The sequence below is a fragment of the Diabrotica virgifera genome, chromosome 10 (genome assembly GCF_917563875.1).
Source record: "Diabrotica virgifera virgifera chromosome 10, PGI_DIABVI_V3a".
NCBI lineage: Eukaryota > Metazoa > Arthropoda > Insecta > Coleoptera > Chrysomelidae > Diabrotica > Diabrotica virgifera.
In genome coordinates, this window is record NC_065452.1 from 103,910,337 (window position 1) to 103,933,079 (window position 22,743).

General features: G+C 37.1%; 1 protein-coding gene across 4 annotated transcripts in view; it reads right to left on the reverse strand.

Moving 5' to 3' along the window:
• The window catches only part of LOC126893429 (laminin subunit beta-1), a 252,134-nt gene that overhangs the window by 54,396 nt on the left and 174,995 nt on the right, over nt 1-22,743 (reverse strand). For all 4 annotated transcript variants that reach the window (XM_050663615.1, XM_050663619.1, XM_050663617.1 and 1 more), the window contains 5 exons: nt 18,005-18,173; nt 16,751-17,032; nt 4,022-4,253; nt 3,771-3,959; nt 2,616-3,713 (listed from right to left, as the gene is read on the reverse strand). In XM_050663615.1, coding sequence (XP_050519572.1) covers nt 2,616-3,713; nt 3,771-3,959; nt 4,022-4,253; nt 16,751-17,032; nt 18,005-18,173 — 1,970 coding nt within the window. The remainder of the gene's footprint in view (nt 1-2,615; nt 3,714-3,770; nt 3,960-4,021; nt 4,254-16,750; nt 17,033-18,004; nt 18,174-22,743) is intronic.

Sequence of the window (22,743 nt, forward strand, 5' to 3'; positions counted from 1 at the left end):
CTGTGGTTAGTCCGTATTTATTCTCATTAGTTTGGACCAGATAACAGCGAAACTACAGGGTAACATTCCATGGTGCTTAATGTATGCTGATGATGTAGTGTTAGTAGGAAATAGTGAAAGAGACTTAGAACAAAAACTGGAACAGTGGAGGCAAGCTCTGGAGGAAAAAGGTTTAAAACTTAGTAGGACAAAAACAGAGTATTTGGAATGTTCATTTAAAGATGGAGTTACTAGAAATAAAATGATATCTTTGGACGGTGGAATGATTGTGAAAAGTGAGAGTTTTAAGTACCTAGAATCGGTATTACAGAGTAATGGGAAAATAGATGTGAGATGCATGCAATAGAATTAGAATTGGATGGATGAAATGGAAGGAACCAAGTGTTGTGTTGTGTGATAGAAAAATTCCAATGAAGCTGAACGGAAAATTTTATAAAATAACCATAAGACCAGCTATGATGTACGGAACTGAATGGTGGGCAGTTAAAAAGAAAGAGGTTTCAACAACCTGAACAACTACAAATAAAATGGTATCTTTGGATGGTGAACTGATTGTAAAAAGCAATAGTTTTAAGTACCTGGGATCGGTATTACAGAGTAATGGAGAAATAGATGGAGATGCATGCAGTAGAATTAGGGCTGGATGGATGAAGTGGAAGGAAGCGAGTGGTGTGCTGTGTGACAGGAAAATTCCAATGAAGTTGAAGGGAAAATTCTATAAAACAGCCATAAGACCGGCTATGATGTACGGAACTGAATGTTGGGCAGTGAAAAAGAAAGAGGAACAACGAATGCATGTGGCGGAAATGAGAATGCTTAGATGGATGAGTGGAGTGACAAAAAAGGATAAAATTAAAAATGAGTATATTAGGGGAAGTCTAGGTGTGACATCAATTGATGCCAAAATGAGAGAGCATAGGTTGAGATGGTTTGGTCATGTTCAACGTCGAGACGCTAATCACTCAATACGAAGAATTGCTGAAGTGCAGATTCCTGGAAGGAGTAGGAGAGGAAGACCAAAGAAGACTTGGGGAGAGACGATTAGGCAGGACATGTTGGTAAAGGGGATTAATATTGATATGACCAAGATAGAATTGTATGGAGAAATGCAATTAGGGAAGACGACCCCGCATAGGGATAAGGCAAAGAGAATGATCATAAGAATATACAGGGTGTTTGGTAAAGAATGGGTCAAAGCTTAACCTTAGATTCCTGAGGTTAAAATAGATCGATTTAAGGTAACTTACCTTAGTACGAAAGTTGTTAATCACCAAAATACAGGGCGTCAAAGTTAAACTTTTATTTTATTTATTCTTGAATATTTCCTGACAGGCATATGATCAAAACACGAAATTTGGTAAGCGGGGTTTTTTAGGACGAGAAATCTAAATTCGCCACCAAAAATGATGTATTATCCAGATGGCGCCACATACGCCTTTCAACGCTCATTTAATAGGTTCAATTTTTTTTATTACCCACTCTACATACTTTTTGAATCAAAACTTTTATTCTCTTAATATTTTTACTTAAAAAAGACAGACTACATTCACCTCGATAAACTCAACCGTTTTCGAGATAAACCCATTTTAAATCTGCGAGGCAACATAATTTTTTGCATATCATTGTAGTTACACCTGAAAAATAACTTAAAACCATAAAATTTTACAAAAATGTATCGCAAATTTCTTCAAATGGAATTTGCGACGCCATGACAAGAATATGAGAACTGGCATAATTCAGGTTTCAAGTTTATTTTTCGTGTCTAACTACAATGATATTATGCAACAAATTATGTTGTATCGCAGATTTAAAATGCGTTTATCTCGAAAACAGTTGAGTTTAGCGAGATGAATGAAGTATACCTTTTTTAAGTAACAATATTAAGAGAATAAAAATTTTGATTCAAAAAGTATGTAGAATGGGGGATAAAAAAATTGAACGTATTAAATGAGCGCTGAAAGTCGTATGTGGCGCCCTCTGGGCAACACATCATTTTTGGTGGCGAATTTAGATTTATCATCCCTAAAAACCCCCAGTTACCAAATTTCGTGTTGTTATCCCATGCCTGTCAGGAAATATTCAAGAATAAATAAAATAAAAGTTTAACTTTGACACCTCGTATTTCGGATATTATCAACTTTAGTACTAAGGTAAGTTATCTTAAATCGACATATTTTAAGCTCAGGAATCTAAGGTTAAGCTATGGCCCATTCTTTACCAAACACCCTGTATAGAAAAAAGGCAACTCAATTGATGGTGGCATCTTCAGAGAATGGAGAATACACAACCGGTGAAAGAAATTTGGCAGTCGAAATGCAAAGAAGAAATGTAGGCCACGACAAATATGGGATGTAACACTAGGAAACATAAACGAAAAAAGGAAAACAACATGGACAGAAGCAAGCCTGGCCAGATATAAGAAGGAATGGGTCAAATTTCTACATAATGTAAATGTATACTAAAATACTAGTTAAGCTTACAAATAAGGTTAAGTTTCATATTAATATTGAATTATTTTTGTATTATAATGTATTGTCGCCCTACACCACTACGTAGTAACAGGATTTTTGAAAATATATTAATATAAAACTGATATAAAGTAATTATGTACTTACAAAATGCTCCATTAAACACATATGCTCCAATACTAGCACGATATTTTTGACAAATTTCTGGAATATCTGCTTCTTTCCCAAAATATGAGGGATCGTTGCAGTGATACCTTTCGTATTCCTGTCTCCTAAAATCTGCAGCTGCCGAACCTTGGAAAAATGGTATGTCATCAATTCGAGGAACAAGAACTATAGAATCGATTAACACAGAAGCTGTTGGAATTTCTTTTTGAACATTGGATCTTCTAAATTCAAGTATTATTTTATATGTTTTTCCAGCTTCCAGGCAAGCTGGTGGATACACGACAACACTTTTTGATGTTGCTGGTAGCTGAACCAGTTTCATATCGTCTCTAGGATTTATATTTTGACAGGGGCCTTCTGAAACTCTGTCTGGTCTTTCAATTCTCACAACAACTTCTTCCCAACTCTCTGAACTGGTAGGTTCATATCTGACAACAATATCATAATTCATAGATGTTTTAATGTCGTCAATTACAAACTCTAAAAACCCGCCTTGGAAAGTTTTACCGAAACCAGTACCAGTCCAGGTGTTTGGTCTTCCATCTCTATATGGTTCTCTTATAACAACCTGCCCATTAGATTTGGCAGCTTCCGCTTCGTATAATAAGAAATCAAGACTAGCAGTGAAGTATTGTTGTTTTGGAGTATCACACGTTCTACCTGTCATATGATCTCTACATTTGCATTGTCCACTGATTACATCACAGAAATTGTCGTATGAACCACCCGGGTCACAGTCACATTGTTGACAACCGTCAGGCTTGTCTGATAATCCCCAATATTGAAGAAGACATTGATTACAATTTCTCCCAGTTACGTACCGTTTGCAAGTACATTCTCCATTGTCTACATTGCAACCTTGATTGCCAATCGTACCAAAAGTATCACAAGTACAATTTTGACAACCTAAAGGATTTTCTTCCGTGAAATTCCAAAAACCGTTTTTACAAACATCACAACGACGTCCCTCAACATTTTCTTTACAGTGACAAAACCCAGCTATTAAATTGTTCACTGGGTCAGTAACAGAGTCGCAGATTCCTCCATCCAATGCTCCACGAGGATCACAATCACAGGCTGAAATTATAATTTCATTGAAATATAACTGATATTATCGGCATTAAAAATACTCACGTCGACACACTTCTGGATCTTGTATGTCCCTCTGGGGATCTCTGTAATAAAACGGTTTACATAATTCACAATTTGGTCCCATAGTATTGTGCTGACAGCCATCACAAACACCTCCACTGACATGTCCCGTTGATTCATATAAAGCTGAGTCAAAATGACAACTAGTTGCATGGTTATTACAGTTGCATCCTGAAAAATACAATCTCTGGTTTAAAACACAAAACATTTTAAAAATGAAACAAAAAGCTTACTTTTACACGCGTTAGTTTGTTTTCCAATGGCAGGTCTCCACGGAAGATCATTGAAAAAATCTTCGCATTTTTCACAGTTTCTGCCTTTGGTGTTATGAGTACATTCACATCTTCCGTGTACCATATCAGGTTTAGGATCTATACCAGGAAGAGGAAGGCATCGGTTCGCATGACCATAACATGAACAGGATCCTCGAACTACCCAGTCAGTTATAGCATAATAGTATTTCTCCTGAAATCACAAGAACATCATGAAATTAATTTGGGTTATAATTGCAAGAGCAGAATCACAGGGGATTTTACTATTTTTATTGTGAATAAATCATAATTTTACTTTAAAGTAAGTTTATTTTGACGTTTTGATTTCTATTTCGGAAATCGTTCTCAAAGTCATCACTAACAGCTATTCCATCCATCGTCTGATTTAAGCCTGTAACATTACAAACGTCATATCTTTGCTATTTTACTTTTAAATAACTATTTTATTCTATTTTCTTTAATATTTCATTAATAATTATCTTTTATTTGTTTTACCTGTTTTCTTCGTTAAAAACTCGTTGGCGCCTCTTTTATTATCCTCTTTTGTTATCCTCTATCTACTATATCTGTTTTCATCTAACATGTTTTTTTTTTAACACCTGTACGATGTTTGCATACTGCTATCTGGTCACAAATGACCAATTATCAGTTATTCTCTGACCTAACTTAATAACAACAAATACTTAAAGCTAAGGGCATACCCTATGGCTTACTCTTATTATATCTATCAACTAATGCACTACAATTAACATGCAATAACATCACAGCACTATGCTCTGCTTTTTACACTAAACTGTTACACATTTACACTAACTCAAATGGTTTTGTCCTCATGAGTCTTCTCTTTAGTTCATGTTGTCAAGAAACTGGATTGCCTCGACATTCACATGACTATGCAGCCTCTGTTCGTGACTTGCTGCTGTTCTCTTGATTACTTCGGTCACAGTTTCCATACCCAGGTCCTGGTGGAGGTTGCTGTTACGGATATACCAAGGAGCATCAACAATTTCCTCAGTACTTTGTTTTGAAATCTCTGGATAATATGTAGGTTACTAGCTTTGGTACAGCCCCAGAGTTGGCACCCCTATACCCATACTGGCCTCAATACTTGTTTGTAAATGGATAATTTATTATGAATGGATAATGTTGAATTTTTTTCAATCATCCAATACAATTTCTTATACCTCATATCTAGCTCCCCTCTTTTCTTTTTGACATGGACTTTCCAGCGCAGTCTCGCGTCTAGGGTGATGCCCAAGTATTTTGCTGATGTTGCATAAGGAACTTGGGTATCATTTATTCTAACTGCGAAATTTTCTATTTTTTTATTTGTGAAGTTAATGTGTGCCGATTTAGACTCATTTAATTTTATTCGCCATTTTCTGGTCCAGGTATGTATTGTATTTACTGAGAGTTGCAACTTATCAGTCGCTTCTTCACTAGTGTCTCCTATCGCTAGTATAGCTGTATCATCAGCGAAGGTGGCAATAGTGTTCTGTTCTAGTTCTGGAATGTCACACGTATACAAGGTACAGGACCGGACCTAATACGCTCCCTTGTGGCACGCCAGCTTTGATCTCCCTTAAATCGGTGTACACTTCTTCTTGTTTAACTCTGAAATATCTATTCGCAATGTATTTATTTTGTTTAGGCATGAACGTTCGTAGTTTATAGTTTAAACCCTCATGCCAGACTTTATCAAATGCCTGTGCTACGTCCAAGAAGATTGTAGAGCAGACTTTCTTTTCTTCTAATGTTTTTTCTATTATATTTGTTATTCGGTGAACTTGATCTATAGTGGAATGTTTATTTCTGAAACCAAATTGATGATTTGGTATAAGATTTTTTCTTTCTATTATTGGTTTTAATCTTTTCAATAGGAGTTTTTCAAATAATTTTGACATCACCGGAAGGAGTGATATTGGTCGATACGATGTCACCTCATTAGGAGGTTTACCTGGTTTAGCGATCATAATGACTTCGGCTACTTTCCAGAGTCTCGGAACATATCTCAATCTAAAAGCAGCATTTATTAGGTTTGTCAGCTTAACTATGGCTTTTCTTGGGAGATTTTTTAATAGGTTTTCCTGTTATGAGATCATATCCTGGAGCTTTCTTAGGATTTATATTCTCTTTTATCTCTGTTGATACTTCTGTAACTGATGTCAACGTTATTTTTTCTTCCGTTTGGAATGGTTCTTCCCATCTCAGTTCTTCACCATCATTGCCGTTGGATTTGAACGTGCTTTCTAAATAATCTGCAAATCTTTCTGCTTTCTGTTCGTTACTTCTAGCCCAGTTGCCGTTTTCCAACTTGATAGGAGGAGAATGAATAATTGGTCTCTTCATTCTTTTTGTTGCCTTCCATAACGAATAATCTGTGTTCTGGTCAGCTGTTAAATTACTTAAAAAAGAATCAATTGTTAAATTTTATATATTCTGTATTTCCCTTTTTGGTTTTTGTGTAGCATTATTTAGACTAGTTTTGTCTCGTGGAGCTCTGTATTGCTGCCATTTTTTTCTTAACTTTCTTTTTTCTAATATCAGTTCTCTGATTTCTTTTGGATAATTGTTCCCTTTTGTTCTGGGAGTTATTGTGGGAGTATTTTCCCAAGCTACCCGTTGGATAGTTTTTATAAAATATTCTAATTCGTCATCAAGTTGCCTGGTGTTTCTCAATGGCACAGCAAGATTAATTTTGTGTTCAATGTTTATTTTGAAGCTCTCCCAGTCAGTTTTTTTATTAGTCAATATTGGATTGAACTCTTTTTTGATTACTGTATCACTCATAGTTAAAATTATCGCTGACTGATCAGAGTTCATGTCGCAGCCATCATTGATATCCAGATAGTTAGCTGAGATATTTTTGTAAATAAAGAAATCTATCAGGTCTGGAATTTTGTTCCTATCGGTAGGCCAGTATGTTGGTCTACCAGTAGATATTACTTCACCCTTTTGTTCTTTAACAGCTGACAATAGTTCTTTTCCTTTAGTTGTAGTTAGCCTAGAGCCCCAGTGGGTATTATTTGCATTAAAGTCGCCACCGATGATGTATCTTTTTCCTAAAGTCTTCAGAAACTCCTTGTATTGTTCTCTTTTAATGGAGTGTCTAGGAGGACAATATATTGAACTTATATTTATGATATGTGTTTTCATCTTTACACAAACAGTTGTAGGTTGTATGTGCTCAGTTGCATATTTTAATTCCTCATGATGCGAGATGTTATCTTTAATTATAATAGCGTTTCCTCCTTTAGCTGCATTATCTGGGTGTACAGTTGAATATACTCTGTACCCCCTAAATTTTATATATGACTGTTTAGTGAAATGTGTTTCAGAAACGAGACACAGATCAATTTTCTCAATGTCTAGTACTGCTTGCAACTCAATCTGATGTTGTAACAGTCCATTTGCGTTCCACGCCATTATTCGGAGGTCCTTAGCCATTTCTGATTTTCGGAATAGCTCCTTTAGCGCTATGCTCTAGTCGGGTGACTCTAATATCAATTTGAGTTATTTTGTCATCAATCTTAGTGAGCTTTTCCAATATCATTTTTAATGTAATATCAGTTTCTTTTTCTTGTTGCGATGGTGCATGTCTCCTTGCATTCTTTGTTACATCACTATAACTTCTACTTTGACTGACCTCTGCCGTTTTCAGTTTTTTGCTTTCAATAACCCTCTGGGGCGCTTTTATAATATTGTCTTTGTTTGTTCTCTGGTTTCTCATTGTTTGTAATTTTTTAGCTACATAACATCCGCGGTAGTTTGCAGGATGGTTTTCGCCGCAATGAACACATTTTGGTTTATCTTCCGGTGGTTTTTGGCAATCTTTAGTAAGGTGCTTACCAATACATTTTACACATCTTGGCTCCTTTTTACAGTATTTCCACGTGTGTCCGTAAGCCTGGCATCTTTTACATTGCGGGACTAATCTGGAACTCCTCAATGGCTCGATTTCAACTCTCGTACTATGTATGTCTGTTATGCTGTAAATTCTATTTATATCTTCATCCTGTCTAAATGTTAGGATGAACATATCTAGTTGTTTTTTAGTGTTCCATTTGAATTTCTTGTCAGCTTTAATGGCTTTATATTGTCGTTTTTGTAGGTCTTTTACTATGTCCTCTGGTGGCCATGTGTGGTGTAATTTCTTAACAACAACTCTAATTGGCCTCTCTTGCTTGTTTTCATAAGTGTGGTACGAAAGGTTACTCGTATTTAATTTCTCTATCAAAGCTCTGTAGTTATCGCTATTGGCTGTATTAATTTTTATAACTTCACTGTTTATGATTTTCATAGTAAAGTTAATACCAGCCTCAACCAGGAGCTTGTTCAGGTCAACAGCACTGTGGAAACCTTCTACTACAACCGGCGGTGGTGGTTTTGGTTTTTTGATCGGTTTTTCAATTTGTGTTTCTGCACTTGATTTTTGAGGAGAGGGAGGAGATAATGAGGTATCCATTTTACGTTTTTTGTTTTTCCTTTTTTTCTTGTCTTATCCAGCCCGTTTCATACGCTAGATCTTCTTCATCGGTGCAGTATTCAAGTTTATCTGCTTTTAAATTGTTTTGTGATTCATCAGCACTTGCGGTTAACCCTGTATGTTGTTCGGCTTTTTCCAGCTGTGCTAATCTTTTTTCCATATCGGCGATTATTTGACTCAACCGTTGATTATCCATATTAAGTCTCTTAACATTTTCTTCTGAATGACACCATGCATTATAAAGCGACTGCTCATTTTGTGAACGTTGTGTATTCTCTGCGAACATCGCATTATTTTGTTGGACTGGTAGCGCGTAGTCCGTATCGGCATGCATAGGAAACATTATAAATAAATATTTAAATATTTCGCTTACCTAGGGCTACTTGAATTTATCGTGATAGCTTACAGCCATGGTCGTTGATATCACTCACGACTAATGATATCTTAATTACTATTTAATTACCACTGATTAGATAGCGGAGCTCTCAGTATTATGTGTGTACACTTGAACAGTCAAATGAATACTATCTAACATGTAAGTCACAATACTGAACGTACTTCATATTATATCCTTACTCTGTAGATATCTGTCTTAATACGGAACATGCCTGCCACCTCCTACGTTGCACTGTCATGACAGTGACACTTCGTCTCTCAATTCTCAAAATGGTGGTGGAAAATTAATTTCGGTATAAAAGCCAAAGAAGCTTCAAAAATAGCTATTTTTATTTCCAGACTTTGATATTCTCTTGGGTTTTTGGGAACAAATCACTTTTCTCCCTTCGGGAGACACCAGTTTTCATCACCGGTGATGCAACTTTAATAGGCAAGACAACAAGATGCATCAAACAGACAGCAACACCCGACATCTCTAGTTGCAGCGACCTAGGGCCACAACATCTGCCCTGGTCTACAAGTCTACAGCTGTACCATCCGACATCAAGAAGATCTACCATCAAATACCACAAGCCATACATAAGTATAATCCAGAATTGTTAGTTTTTGGCAAGAATTTGAATATATTTGTTAATGCATTTAATAAGTCACATTTTTATTATATCTTTATTGAACAATAAACATGATTGGTTAAAGTATTGTTTTGTTTTCTTCCATTCTGAATTTTCATAGTTCATATCTAAGATTAGGACAAGACGAACACACACCTTGAGAGACTGAGCTAAGCTAAGGGTGAACGATAACTATCTTGGATGACTGAAGTATTATCTTCGGATATTATTTCAATTAGATGGGGTAGTCTATCGCCTTCTATTTTGTTTCAAGCCTCCCTTAAATGTGTCCATTCATTTTTGTTTGCTTTTTTTGTATCCATTCGTGGCCAGCCATTCGCTTGATATCATCAATCCATCTTTTTTGAGGTCTGCCTCGACTTCTTTTGCTTCCCCTTGGTCGCCATTCGAGAAATTGCTTCGTTCAACTGTTATTTTCCATTCTTCCTATGTGTCCTGCCCAGTTTCATTTTAACATGGCAATCTTCTGGATCACATCTGCTACTTTTGATCGTCTTCTTATCTCTTCATTGGATTTGCGATCACTGAGCTTAATGTTGAGGATTCTTCGTTCCATAGCTATCGGAGTCACTTGAAATTTGTGGACTAGCTGTTGTTTAAAGGCCATGTTTCTGTTCCATTTGTCAGAACCGGCAATACGTACTAATCGAAGGTTTTTGCCTTTAAGGTGTTTGATAAGTTTGATTTAAATATGTTTGTAATCGACCAAATGCTGCCCATGCTAACTCTATTTAAATCAGCCTTTACTTAAGCTTTGGCAGTTCGATTTTTTGTCCTAAGTATTTACACGACTCAGCTTTTTCAGTTATATCTAGAGATTCGTTGGTTAGATATTTACTTTTGCTAGATTTATTTTTAATCGTATTTCTTTTTATTTAGTATTTAGGTATAGCATTTCCTGCAATTCTTCACTTTCTTTTGCTATTAGCGTAACACCATCGGCAAATCTCTGATGGTTTAGGTTTTCTCATCGTTCTCACAATACAAAACATTAATAAAATAATGAAATTACTGACATCGAAACGTCAAAATAAACTTAATATAAAGTAAAATTGTGTTAAAATTGTCTGACACATAATTATCTGGCACATGTTGGAGCAGCTTGTTGATGGCCTTCTATCTGGCCATAAAAAATGCCTTCAACTGCGCTATCTGGGCATTAATAACTGGAATACTGAAGAAATTGGAAGTATCCCCATCCTCATATCTACAAAACATAGTGAAAGAATCCTTCTCAAGTAGTTACCTTCACCTAGCGAGGGGAAATGTTATGCAGACACCGGCAGGGGTGTCACAGGACTCTGTTCTAGGACCGTTGGACATTTAGAAGAAAGAACATTTAGAAGAAAGGACGCAAGCTATAACTTACGCAGATGACCTAAAACGTGGCTGAAAGACCCCCTAGAGTTGACACTTGCTACGAACAAAACGGAAACTTTGATACTAAAAAAGCCTAGAGACAGAGAGTAGTACATCTTCACCCACGAGGGCGAAAGAACAATACCGGCCAAAAAGGTTAGATATTTAGTTAGGAGTGATGCTGAACAGTAAGCAGATGTTTGGCGAACACATCAAATATACTACAAATACAACTGAACAGAGAACAACAGCATTGGGAATAATTATGCCAAACATAGGAGGTCCAGGTACGTTGAAAAGGTTTCTGTTCTATTTGCGGCACCGGTGTGGCAACTAGTGGCAAGTAGCGAACAAACAAAAGTAAAAACAAATTTTTAGAAAAGGCCCAAATAAAAGCCTTTTTAAGAAGGGTCGTATGCGTCTATAGAACGACCTCGACGGTAGTCCTACATGTTATAGCTGAAGTACCACAAATACACTTGCAGGTAAAAGAGAACCAAATCATACGGAAAGAGGAATCAAGGGAAGGCAGAAGAAAGGAGAGAAACCATCACAAAATGGCAGGAAGAGTGGGCAAACAAACTGAGGGCTACATGGACAAGGGCTATGGTCCCGGTCGTGAAGGAGTGGATGAGGTGAAAATATAAAAGCGCGAACTACTTCTTCACGCAATTATTTACGGGACACGGGTCATTTAGACCATACCTTGCGAGGATAGTCAAGGAAATAGATGGTAACTATGTTGGCTGTGGAATAAGCGACACAACAGAACACTGTGTGTTCAAATGCAGTAGAATATATTATTAAACGTATTACAAGGCAAAAAATGGAGATTGGCGGGACATGTTGCAAGAATAAAAGACGACATGTGGACAAAAAATGCTTCTCATTGGAGACCACGGATACACAAGCGAAGCCGGGCAAGATCCCCAACGCGATGGACCCACGACCTCAAAGAAATTGTGGCCAATTGAATAGCAGAAGATGAACATATCTGGAGGAGGCCTATGTTTAATAATGGATAAATCGGAGCTGATTGATAATGATGATGATGTATATGTATATGTGTATAAATGCAAAACCCGTAACGAAGATAATAAGCTCGATCAAATTATTAAAATGATGCAGGACTTAACCAAAGAAACAAAAAATTTAACAGCGGAGGTAAAAGAGATAAAGAATGAACAGAGAAAGTACTGGGAGGAATTAAACGACCTGAAAACAGAATTGGAGAAAGTTAAACAAGAAAACCAAACTAAACACAAGGAGAAGGAAGAAATGAAAAAAGAGCTAAACGATATGAAAATACGTGTAAGACTAGAAAAGGAAAGAAAAGTAAATAATGTTGTAATACAAGGCTTGCCAATAGATACAATCCATAGAAATGCACTGAAACAAGCTGTAGGAAACTTCATGGAAAAAGAAATGAATGTCAATGTTCAAATCGAAGAAGCTATCAAACTGGGAGAAAAAAACATGTTTGGTCAAACTACAGAACAAGTTTTAAAAAGAAAAGATCATGCAAAATAAAGCTAAACTAAAACACATAGAAGACTAAAAAGTGTATATAAATAATGACAAAACAAAAGAAGAACTACAAACGCAGAAAAAAATAAGACAAGTCGCAAATGAAGAAATAAATAAGGGTAAAAGTGTTACAATAAAATATAATAAATTAATAATAGATGGAAAAACACACAAATCGAATCAATACAGCAAGCAGCTAAAAGAAGACCAGGGAAACCCAAAAAACTAACAGAAGATGAAAATACACAAACAAAAGGACAAATCACGACAGACATGGCACAGAAAAAGGAATTGAGCAAGGACGAAAATAGAAATAGAGCAAAAACGAAAGATAAACCTGAAATAGACACAAGAGAGAATATATTTATAGGAGTATGGAATGTAAGAACCCTACACGAAACCGGCAAATTGGAGCAGGTAAGCCAAGAGATTGATAAGTACAAATTAGACATTGTCGGACTAAACGAGACAAGATGGAATGGCAGTGGGTTAACCCGAGTAGGAGGCCAACAACTAATGATATATTCTGGGAACACAGATGTAAATGACAAACACTAAAAGGGAGTGGCAATACTGCTAGCCCAACAGGGGAGAAAGGCTCTAGTAGAGTGGGAACCAGCGTCAGAAAGGATTATTTGGGCGAGACTGAAGGCAAGATATTATAACATAATAGTAATAAATGTATATGCTCCTACGAATATAAACGACGAAAATGAGAAGGAAGAATTTTACGAGCGACTACAAACAACGTTTAATAGGATTAATAATAAATATAGAAGAGATATAAAAATATTAATCGGAGACTTTAATGCTAAAATAGGAAATGATAATACAGGACATGAAAATCTGATGGGAAAGGAGGGAATCGGAGAGAGAAACGACAATGGAAATCGATTAATCGAATTTTGTGAGAAAAATGAACTTTTAATAGGCGGAAGTATCTTTAAACATAAGCGGATACATAAGGAAACATGGAAATCACCAGGAGGGAGATACAAGAACCAAATAGACCACATAATAATTGAATATAAATGGAGAAGCTGGCTGCAAGATGTCAGGAGAGGTGCTGATGTGGGGTCAGACCACATGCTAATCAAAGCGAGACTAAAAATGAAATTAGCCAGAGATAAAAACCAAAAAATCAGCAGAAGGAACAAGTACAACGTTGATGCCCTAAAACAAGAATGTATAAGAAATAAATTCAGTGAGAAACTGGCAATTAACCGAACAGTATCACAACAAACTGGAGAGTCAGTTGAAGAAACATGGAAATATTTTAAAGAAGTGATGATGGATACAGCAAAAGAAACAATCGGATTAAAAATAAGACAAAATAAAAAATGGATTACTAAAGACACTCTACTTTTGATAGAAGAAAGAAAAAAAATCAAAGAAGAAATTCTACAAAAGGAAGGATCGGAAGAAGAGAGGGCACTTGAAAGGAAATACAAGGCAAAAAACGCAGAAGTAAAAAAACAAGCCAGAAAAGATAAAAGAAACTATATAAATGAGAGAAAGTAAAGGATAAACAAGGAAATAGAATAAAAAATGAGAAAGAAATAATACAAAGATGGAAAGAATACTTCGAAGAGATATATGCTAAGCATGAAAAAACTCAAATCATAGAAGATGAAGTAGAATCACCAGAGCTAGAAGTGAATATTGGACAAATTACAAGGGAAGAAATTGGAAACACCTTAAAACTTCTAAAAAATGGCAAAGCCGCAGGAATCGACAACATACCCACCATTGACATAATAAAAGCAGACACCGAGCAGTCAGTAGAGATGCTACATACACTTTTGAATAAAATATGGACGGACGAAGAATTTCCAAAGGAGTGGAAAGAGGGATTGATTATAAAAATACCCAAAAAAGTAGACCTGAGCAAATGCAACAATTGGCGTGCAATAACACTACTAAGTACCACATCCAAAGTGCTGACCAAAATCATATTGGAAAGATTGAAGCCGGAACTAGATAAAAAACTGAGAAACAACCAAGCAGGCTTCCGTTCCAACCATTCCACTATTGATCACATTTGCACCCTTAGAATTATCTTGGAACAAACAAATGAATGGAATAAAGATATAGATGTGAGCTTTATCGACTTCGAAAAGGCCTTTGACCCTGTAAATAGGGCAATATGCGAAAAATCCTTAGATTATATGGGATACCACTAAAAATCATAAACTTTATTAAACTCTTCTACGAAGGATACAAAGCCAAACTAGAACATTCAGGTGAAGTAACAGAAGAAATATCCATAGAAAGTGGAGTCAAACAGGGTTGTCTACTATCCCCTACCCTATTCCTTATTATGATATATTGGGTAATGAGAAAAGTAATCGACGATCGAACAGGCATCAGGTGGAACCTATTCAAACAGTTAGAAGATCTCGAATTTGCAGATGACATCTGCCTGATAACTGAACACCTAAATCATATGCAAGCAAAAATTGACAAATTGGCAGAGTACTCCGACACGATCGGACTTCGAATAAACACAGAGAAAACTAAACTTCTAAAAAATAATAACTATCCAAATAATAAAATAATGATAAACGGTAAAGAAGTAGAAGAGGTAGACAAGTTCACATATCTGGGATCTGTCATGGAAAGGAGCGGGGGGTGTAAAAAGGATATACAGACGAGAATAACAAAGGCTCAACACGCATTCAACGCTTTAAATAGAATTTGGCAAACAAACGAAATATCGGAAACAACAAAAATTAAAATCTTTAATAGTTGCATTAAAATTATACTGCTCTATGGAGCAGAAACATGGAAACAGGACGAAAAGACAACTAAAAAACTACAAACATATGTAAACAAAGCTCTAAGAAAAATCCTGAAAATATACTGGCCAAACAAAATAACTAATACAGAACTAAAAAAAATGAATAACCATTTTCAATTTCGTTGCAAAACGAAAATACAGCCGAACCATATTCTAGTCCAATCAGAGAGTGCAGCAAGCACCTCTACCGGTTTCGAAACTCATTAGTCTCTCATCAGGAGGCACATATGCTGCTCTCCCTGATCCAACCAAAACAAACCCCAGCGTGCAGTCCCGGATTGCAACGAACGAAATGGCATAGATGCCCTAGCGGCAACTGCTACAACAAGACTAAGTTTTCACTCTAATGGCATATAAAACAACATAATGCTATTCCACACTCCACCAGAATGAAAACAATGGGAACCTTCTCTGGTTACACCTCCGAGGCTTCTACAATATGCAAGCCATACGGATGCTGAGACTAAGGAAGATGAGGGAATTCTACAATTTACAATTCACGTCTTATCTTCACATCGCCATTGGAATAGCATTATGTTGTTTTATATGCCATTAGAGTGAAAGTCAGAGTCTTGTTGTAGCAGTTGCCGCTAGGGCATCTATGCAATTTCGTTCGTTGCAATCCGGGACTGCACGCTGGGGTTTGTTTTGGTTGGATCAGGGAGAGCAGTATATGTGCCTCCTGATAAGAGACTAATGAGTTTCGACCGGTAGAGGTGCTTGCTGCACTCTCTGATTGGACTAGAATATGGTTCGGCTGTATTTTCGTTTTGCAACGAAATTGAAAATGGTTATTCATTTTTGATTTACATTTACTCTGATTGGAGTACGAAGGGAACCATTCTCGTTGGAACTTTACCGCGCTGAGTAGATGGGATGTGAATTGTAAATTGTAGAATTCCCTCATCTTTCTTAGTCTCAGCATCCGTATGGCTTGCATATTGTAGAAGCCTCGGAGGTGTAACCAGAGAAGGTTCCCATTGTTTTCATTCTGGTGGGGTGTGGAATAGCATTATGTTGTTTTATATGCCATTAGAGTGAAAACTTAGTCTTAATACAGAACTATGGGAAAGGACAAATCAAACTCATATCTACTACAGTGAAGGAAAAAAATGGAAATGGATCGGCCACACTTTAAGGAAAGACCAAAGCAGCATAGCAAGACAAGCACTTGAATACCAACCAGAGGGGAAAAGAAAGAGAGGCAGACCAGACAACAGCTGGAAAAGAACAACAACGAGAGAACACGAAAAAATCTAAGATAGGGCGAAGTCAAAAAGAGAGCAAAAGATAGAAGAGAGTGGAGGGAATTAGTTCACAATTTATCCAGAGAATAAAAACAAAAGAAGATGCGCTGTCCCGGCCAGACAGCAATCTTACACTTTTGGCCAAGAAACGCATAAGCGCCCAATACTCCACAAGGAGGGATGGAACGAGAGAGAGAAAGAGAGAGAGATATGTATATGTGTGTGTGTATAGGTAGCACTTACTTGTATTTCCTCTCTTCGATCCAGAAGATCATCTCCAAGTGTATGTAATTTAGTAAAATTTATTCGTAAGTTCGTAATTTTTAATAGTCCTTGTACTTGCTCTGAATAAGGATTGTCTATGGGCAAGTTTGGTGGGAGCACCCTGTAAATGATCTCTCCGTCAGTAGATGGAGCCACTCCGGAATATCTCGATTCGCATACTACGTCCGTAATCTCTTGAGCTGTACCTTCTTTGACACCAGGAAAACTCTCTGTACAATTCGCAGCAAAATATCTATATACCTGGAAGAAATAAAAACTTAATTTTTGCTATATCTTTCATTGCACTTCATTCATTTTAAGATATTTTTATCATGTTATATTTCTAACAATACTCTAGAATTCAGTATATTCTAGATAAAAATCATAAACAGAAGAAGAACTAATGAAGCATTCACATATTTCAACAAAGAAATATTATTCTGGTCCCCTGGCAGCATCTACCCTATTGAGAAAATAAAAAGTGAAGCCAAACATTATGGAATGTAGTTAAATTTCAAATCAATTGATAAGTTAAATGTCTGCGTTACTTATCATTTGAAATTAAGATTCAAGATGTAAGATTGGATATTAGTTGTATGAAAATGCAAAATTTTGATTAAAATTACCCATCTAAACAGTTCCTAAATTTTTAAACCAACATTTACTAAAAAAATTTCTTTTCTTCTGACGCCAGAGCCAGAATAACGTTCTTAATATCTAAAGGCATGTATCCACTATATTCGCGCTCCTTTTACGCTCCACGCTCTTGCAACTGCTCCACAGGTGGATACGTTCGCGCTCCCGAATCGTGCAATGGTCTGCGCTAAGCGTCAGCGCTCCAATCGGTGACGGTTTATATGTAGAGGAGCGCATGCCATATCCATTGGAGCAGTTGAAGGGAGTGCGGAGCGCAAGAGGTTCGAGAACATAGTGGATACGTACCTCAACACGTTGACGGACAGTGCGTCAAATGTATAAACAAGTGTTGTGACACTATATATGTATTTTGCAAAGTAGAATAAGGAAAATGCAACGTCTATAGACGTTGTGTCACATTACATCAATCGAAATTAGACGTCTATAGACGTTCTGTCCGTCAACGTGTTAATAATTAATTGACTGAATTAATATATCCCGAATAATTTCAAATACATTAAAATGAACTAATGTGCACTGAAAACAAAGGCATTAGACACAGAATTGTTTGACTAATTATATAAGTGCATTGTTTACCTGCCAAGTTTTCTTGTGATCGAAAGACCTTTCTATTAACATGGCAGCTGGTCTAAAGGTCTTAAACGTTATGATTAAATGTGTAAAATGAAACTCAGCCTCTAAATCCAACTGAATGTATACTTTTTCTTTGCCATTTTCAGATTGCCACCACGACTTATGACGTGTCCTTAAAATAAATAACAAAAGTAATAAAAACCATATTTAAATTGACACTGTATCCTTGATTTTGCATTTTTTGGGAATAATAACACTATAAATGAAGAAAATATACTCTTGTAACAATACGGAGCTGAACTATAATACTGTTACGATTTCCAAACCGCACGTGTATCTACCATGCCGGCCCTGGACAACTGGACATGTCTAACCACTACTGAAACATAAAATCATCGAGTGACGTCGCGTAGTCTGTAGAGATAGAGATTACTGGATCTTTCTAGAAGACAGAGTCGGCATATACACTCACCGGCACAAAATTCCGCCACCCAAAATTTTTGATTAAGTTTGACATTTTATAACTTTATTATTTGTACTCCGATTTCCAAGATTCTTGCATCAGTTTATAGGTACATGTTTTGGTGTCGTTTGTTATTATTTCGGTAACAAAAATTTTTTGCTTAGATGGCATTATACGGGGGTGAATGGAAGCGTTGTATTTTCTTTTTAAACTTTAAAAAATTCTGTGGAAAAATTGAAGGGCTGATTTTGTTACATACTCCTTTTGTATTACAGGATTATTACGGATAATTCAAAAAACAAAATCTTAGGGATACCTTCAGGATAATGCAAAAGGAATATGTAACAAAATCAGCCCCCAATGTTTAGGGGAAAAAGTTCCGAAAAAGTTAGGAGAAAATACAACGCTTCCATTCACGCCCGTATAATGCTATCTAAGCAAAATTTTTTGTTACCGGAATAATAAAAAACGACATGGAAACATGTACCTACAAACTGATGCAAGAATCTTGAAAATTGGAGTACAATAAATAATAAAGTTATAAATTGTCAAACTTAATCAAACATTTTGGGCGGCGGAATTTTGTGATGGTGAGTGTATAAATAGAATATTTTAAATCGTCCATTCAGATTCGAGTTAAAAATCCATTACGTATTGTTCGTCGGGAAATATATTATGTATTATATAAGTTATATTTTAGTGTAAATAGTGTCAGTATAAAAAAATTCAAAACGAGTGTAAATAAATTAAAATAAAAACTAAATAAACTAAGTGTTAAAATTCATAAAAACCAAGGTAAAGAAACGTTACTGGTGGGATAGCGAAATAGAGGAAGAAATAAAACGTAAATGACAACTAAACCAACAACATTAGCCGTGTTCGTGCTGCATGCCCCGAGGGAGAACGCCTGCGCATTACGTTTTCGGAGGGCAATATTCGACCTTATTGAACGTCCAATTTTGTAATACGCAGGCGTTCTCCCTCTGGGCATACTCGGGGCATGCAGCGCGAACACGGCTATTGTATAGTGTAGCAAAACAATGAGTCACCGGCCGCAAGGCGTAAGCCGAGAAAAGTCTAGATCGAAGCACGCTATACGTGGAACCGATGCGCGGTTGTTGGAAGGTCACACGATAGTTGGAGAGCTGGCTTAGCCCGGAATGATCGAGAATAACGACTAGGATATATAAGGCATAATTTTTGTGAATAGAGTATAGAGTTTAGTCTTAAGCTAAAGTTTGTAAAGTAAACTTGTATAAATAAATAATAAAGTCGTAAATAAATACCCGAACGCTCGTTTATTACAGTTGGTGTCGGTGTTCGGTAAACTTAGTGCGATATAAATAAGTGAATTACAGAGAGACTTTAAAAGACTTTTGAACTTTATTCGTCGGGAATAACCGGAGTGCGTTAATTGTTCGTATTCGGAAAGACTTTAAAAGACTTTTGGACTTTATTCGTCGGGAATAGTTAAAGTGCGTTGATTGTTCGGTATTCGGAAAGACTTTTAAAAGACATTGTGAAAAGTACGTGTGTGCCGACCAAAGATGTTGCTACAAGAACTGACCATAAAACAGCTCCGTGAACAATTAGAAGAGTACGAATTAGACAGCAGTGGGTGCAAGATAGTCCTACAAGCACGACTCAAGGAAGTCCTCACGAAGAACGGAGATGACCCAGAGACGTTCCACTTCCAGTCAGCAGAGCAAGTAATCTTATCGAAATTAAAAACTGTTTCTGAAACGATCAATGAAACTTGTAGACAGAACAACGAGAAATTTGAAAGTGTTTCTCAAGTAATTAAAGACGTTTGTAGACAGAACAACGAGAAATTTGAAAGTGTTTCTCAAATAATTAAAGACGTTTGTAGACAGAATGACGAGAAATTTGAAGAAGTTTCTAGAACATTCGATAAGATGCAGAAAAGTGTAGAGACCGTAGAAGAAAAGATCAAACAGCTAGAGAGCAGGATAACCGATACAAAAGTACAACCATCAGTTAATGCAGCAGCGTTAGATCCTTTAGTGAAAGATGAACTACCGAGAGACGAAACGTCGCATAATATGAGATTCAAATTACCACCATTTGATGGAAAGTCCTCTTGGTCCATATATCTTAGACAGTTTGAAGCTATTGCGACTGCCAATCATTGGACTGAACAAGAAAAGGCTGTTTCCTTGACTGCTGCTTTACGAGGTGATGCTGCAGATATATTAAGGTCAATTCCCAAGGGTCAAGAAAATTGTTACCAGACCTTGTTCACTCGTCTAGAAAAACGCTATGGAGATGCCCATCTACAACAAGTATACAAAGCACAACTGCGAAGTAGAAGTCAACGAGCAAGTGAGAATCTGCAAGAATTTGAAGCAGATGTGGCTCGTGTGGTGCGGTTGGCTTATCCAGAGGTGCCAGACAGCGTTTTAGAAGAAATTGCAGTAGATACCTTCGTCAATGGGCTGAAAGATAATGAACTACAGAAAGCTTTACGACTAGCAAGACCGAAAGTTTTAGATGAAGCACTTGCTATTGCATTGGAACACGAAACGGCTAGTCAAACTTCACGAGGCCATAGAGTAAGAACCATTGAAGAAAGTGACGAACACAACGATGAACGTCTGGAGGAAATGATACGGAGAGTATTAAGTAATCAGATGCCAAAGAGACGCGAGCCTAGATGTTGGAATTGTGGAGACGTAGGCCACATTCGTCGTAATTGTAAGAAGATCGTACAGCCGTCGGAAAACTAGAGCGGGTCGACACCAAGGGGCAACTGCCGACCTCGAGAACTAGAGCCCCCATAGTAACTGTCAACCTTACGTCCTCCGGTGGAATCCACAACTTATACATCGAAGGTCGTATCAGTAATAGATGTAGATCATTTTTGGTGGATACAGGTGCAACGAGAACTATCGCACGTCCAGATGTAGTACGAGACCATAATAAATTATCACCTGCAACAGTAAAGCTTAGAACAGCGACTGGTGAGCTAATTAATACATATGGCGAGGCTAATATGTCAGTATCCATTGGCCAGACCACAGTTGAACATCAAGTATTAATTGCCGAAATCTCCGACGAATTCATATTGGGGATGGACGTACTAAGGAAAGTGGGGGCAATATTGGATGTTCAAAATGGAGTTCTCAAGATCAATGGTGAAGAGTTGCCCTTTCACGACGACAAAGAAGATGTCATCCGCTTACTTACTACATGCGACGTAACCATACCCGGTAATAGTGAGAAAATTCTGATGACCATGCTTGATGGACACTGCCGAGAGAGAAGTTTAAGGATGGTCGAAGATGTGGATAATGTCGAGTTCCTAACGGCGAAAACTTTGGTAAAAGTTCGAGATGTCATCCCTGTAAGAGTTATGAATTTAAGGGAAACTGCTATCAAGTTAAGTAGAGGAGCTTTGATCGGACAGTGTGTTCCCGTGGCTTCAATTTGCTCTGTGAATACCAATGAGAAATCATCGAAGGCGAAGTATCCAAAGGAGCTTGTTGAGATGATCATTGAAAGATGCCAAGATCTTGATCATGAACGAACGGAAAAAGTGACGTCTATGCTGATAGAGTATCAAGATGTTTTTGCTATTGATAAGAAGGATAAGGGCAAAACAAGCATAGTAACGCATAAAATAAATACCGGAGACGCTCAGCCAATCAGACAACGGCCTAGACGACTTCCATTTGCGAAAAGAGATGAAGCCGAAGAGATTATCAAGGATATGGACAAACAAGGGGTAATTGAACCATCGAACAGTCCATGGACATCACCAGTAGTTCTGGTAAAGAAGAAAGATGGTTCAACGCGTTTTTGTATCGACTACCGCCAGCTCAATGCGGTAACAAAAAAAGATAGTTATCCTTTGCCCAGAATAGACGATACATTGGATACTCTCTCCGGTTCTCGTTGGTTTTCCACACTCGATTTAAAAAGTGGATATTGGCAAGTAGACATGGAGCCAGCCGATCGGGAGAAAACCGCATTTTCGATAGGATCAGGGCTTTGGCAGTTTACGGCTATGCCGTTTGGTTTATGTAATGCCCCTGCCACATTTGAAAGATTAATGGAGGCAGTTTTAAGAGGTCTAACGTGGAAAACATGCCTGGTTTACTTAGATGATGTAATCGTGGTTGGAAGGTCCTTTGATGAACATGCCAAGAATCTAATAGAAGTCTTTCAACGATTGAGGGCAGCGAACTTGAAGTTAAGTCCGAAGAAATGTCACATGTTTCGACGAGAAGTTAAGTACCTAGGACATATTGTATCGAGT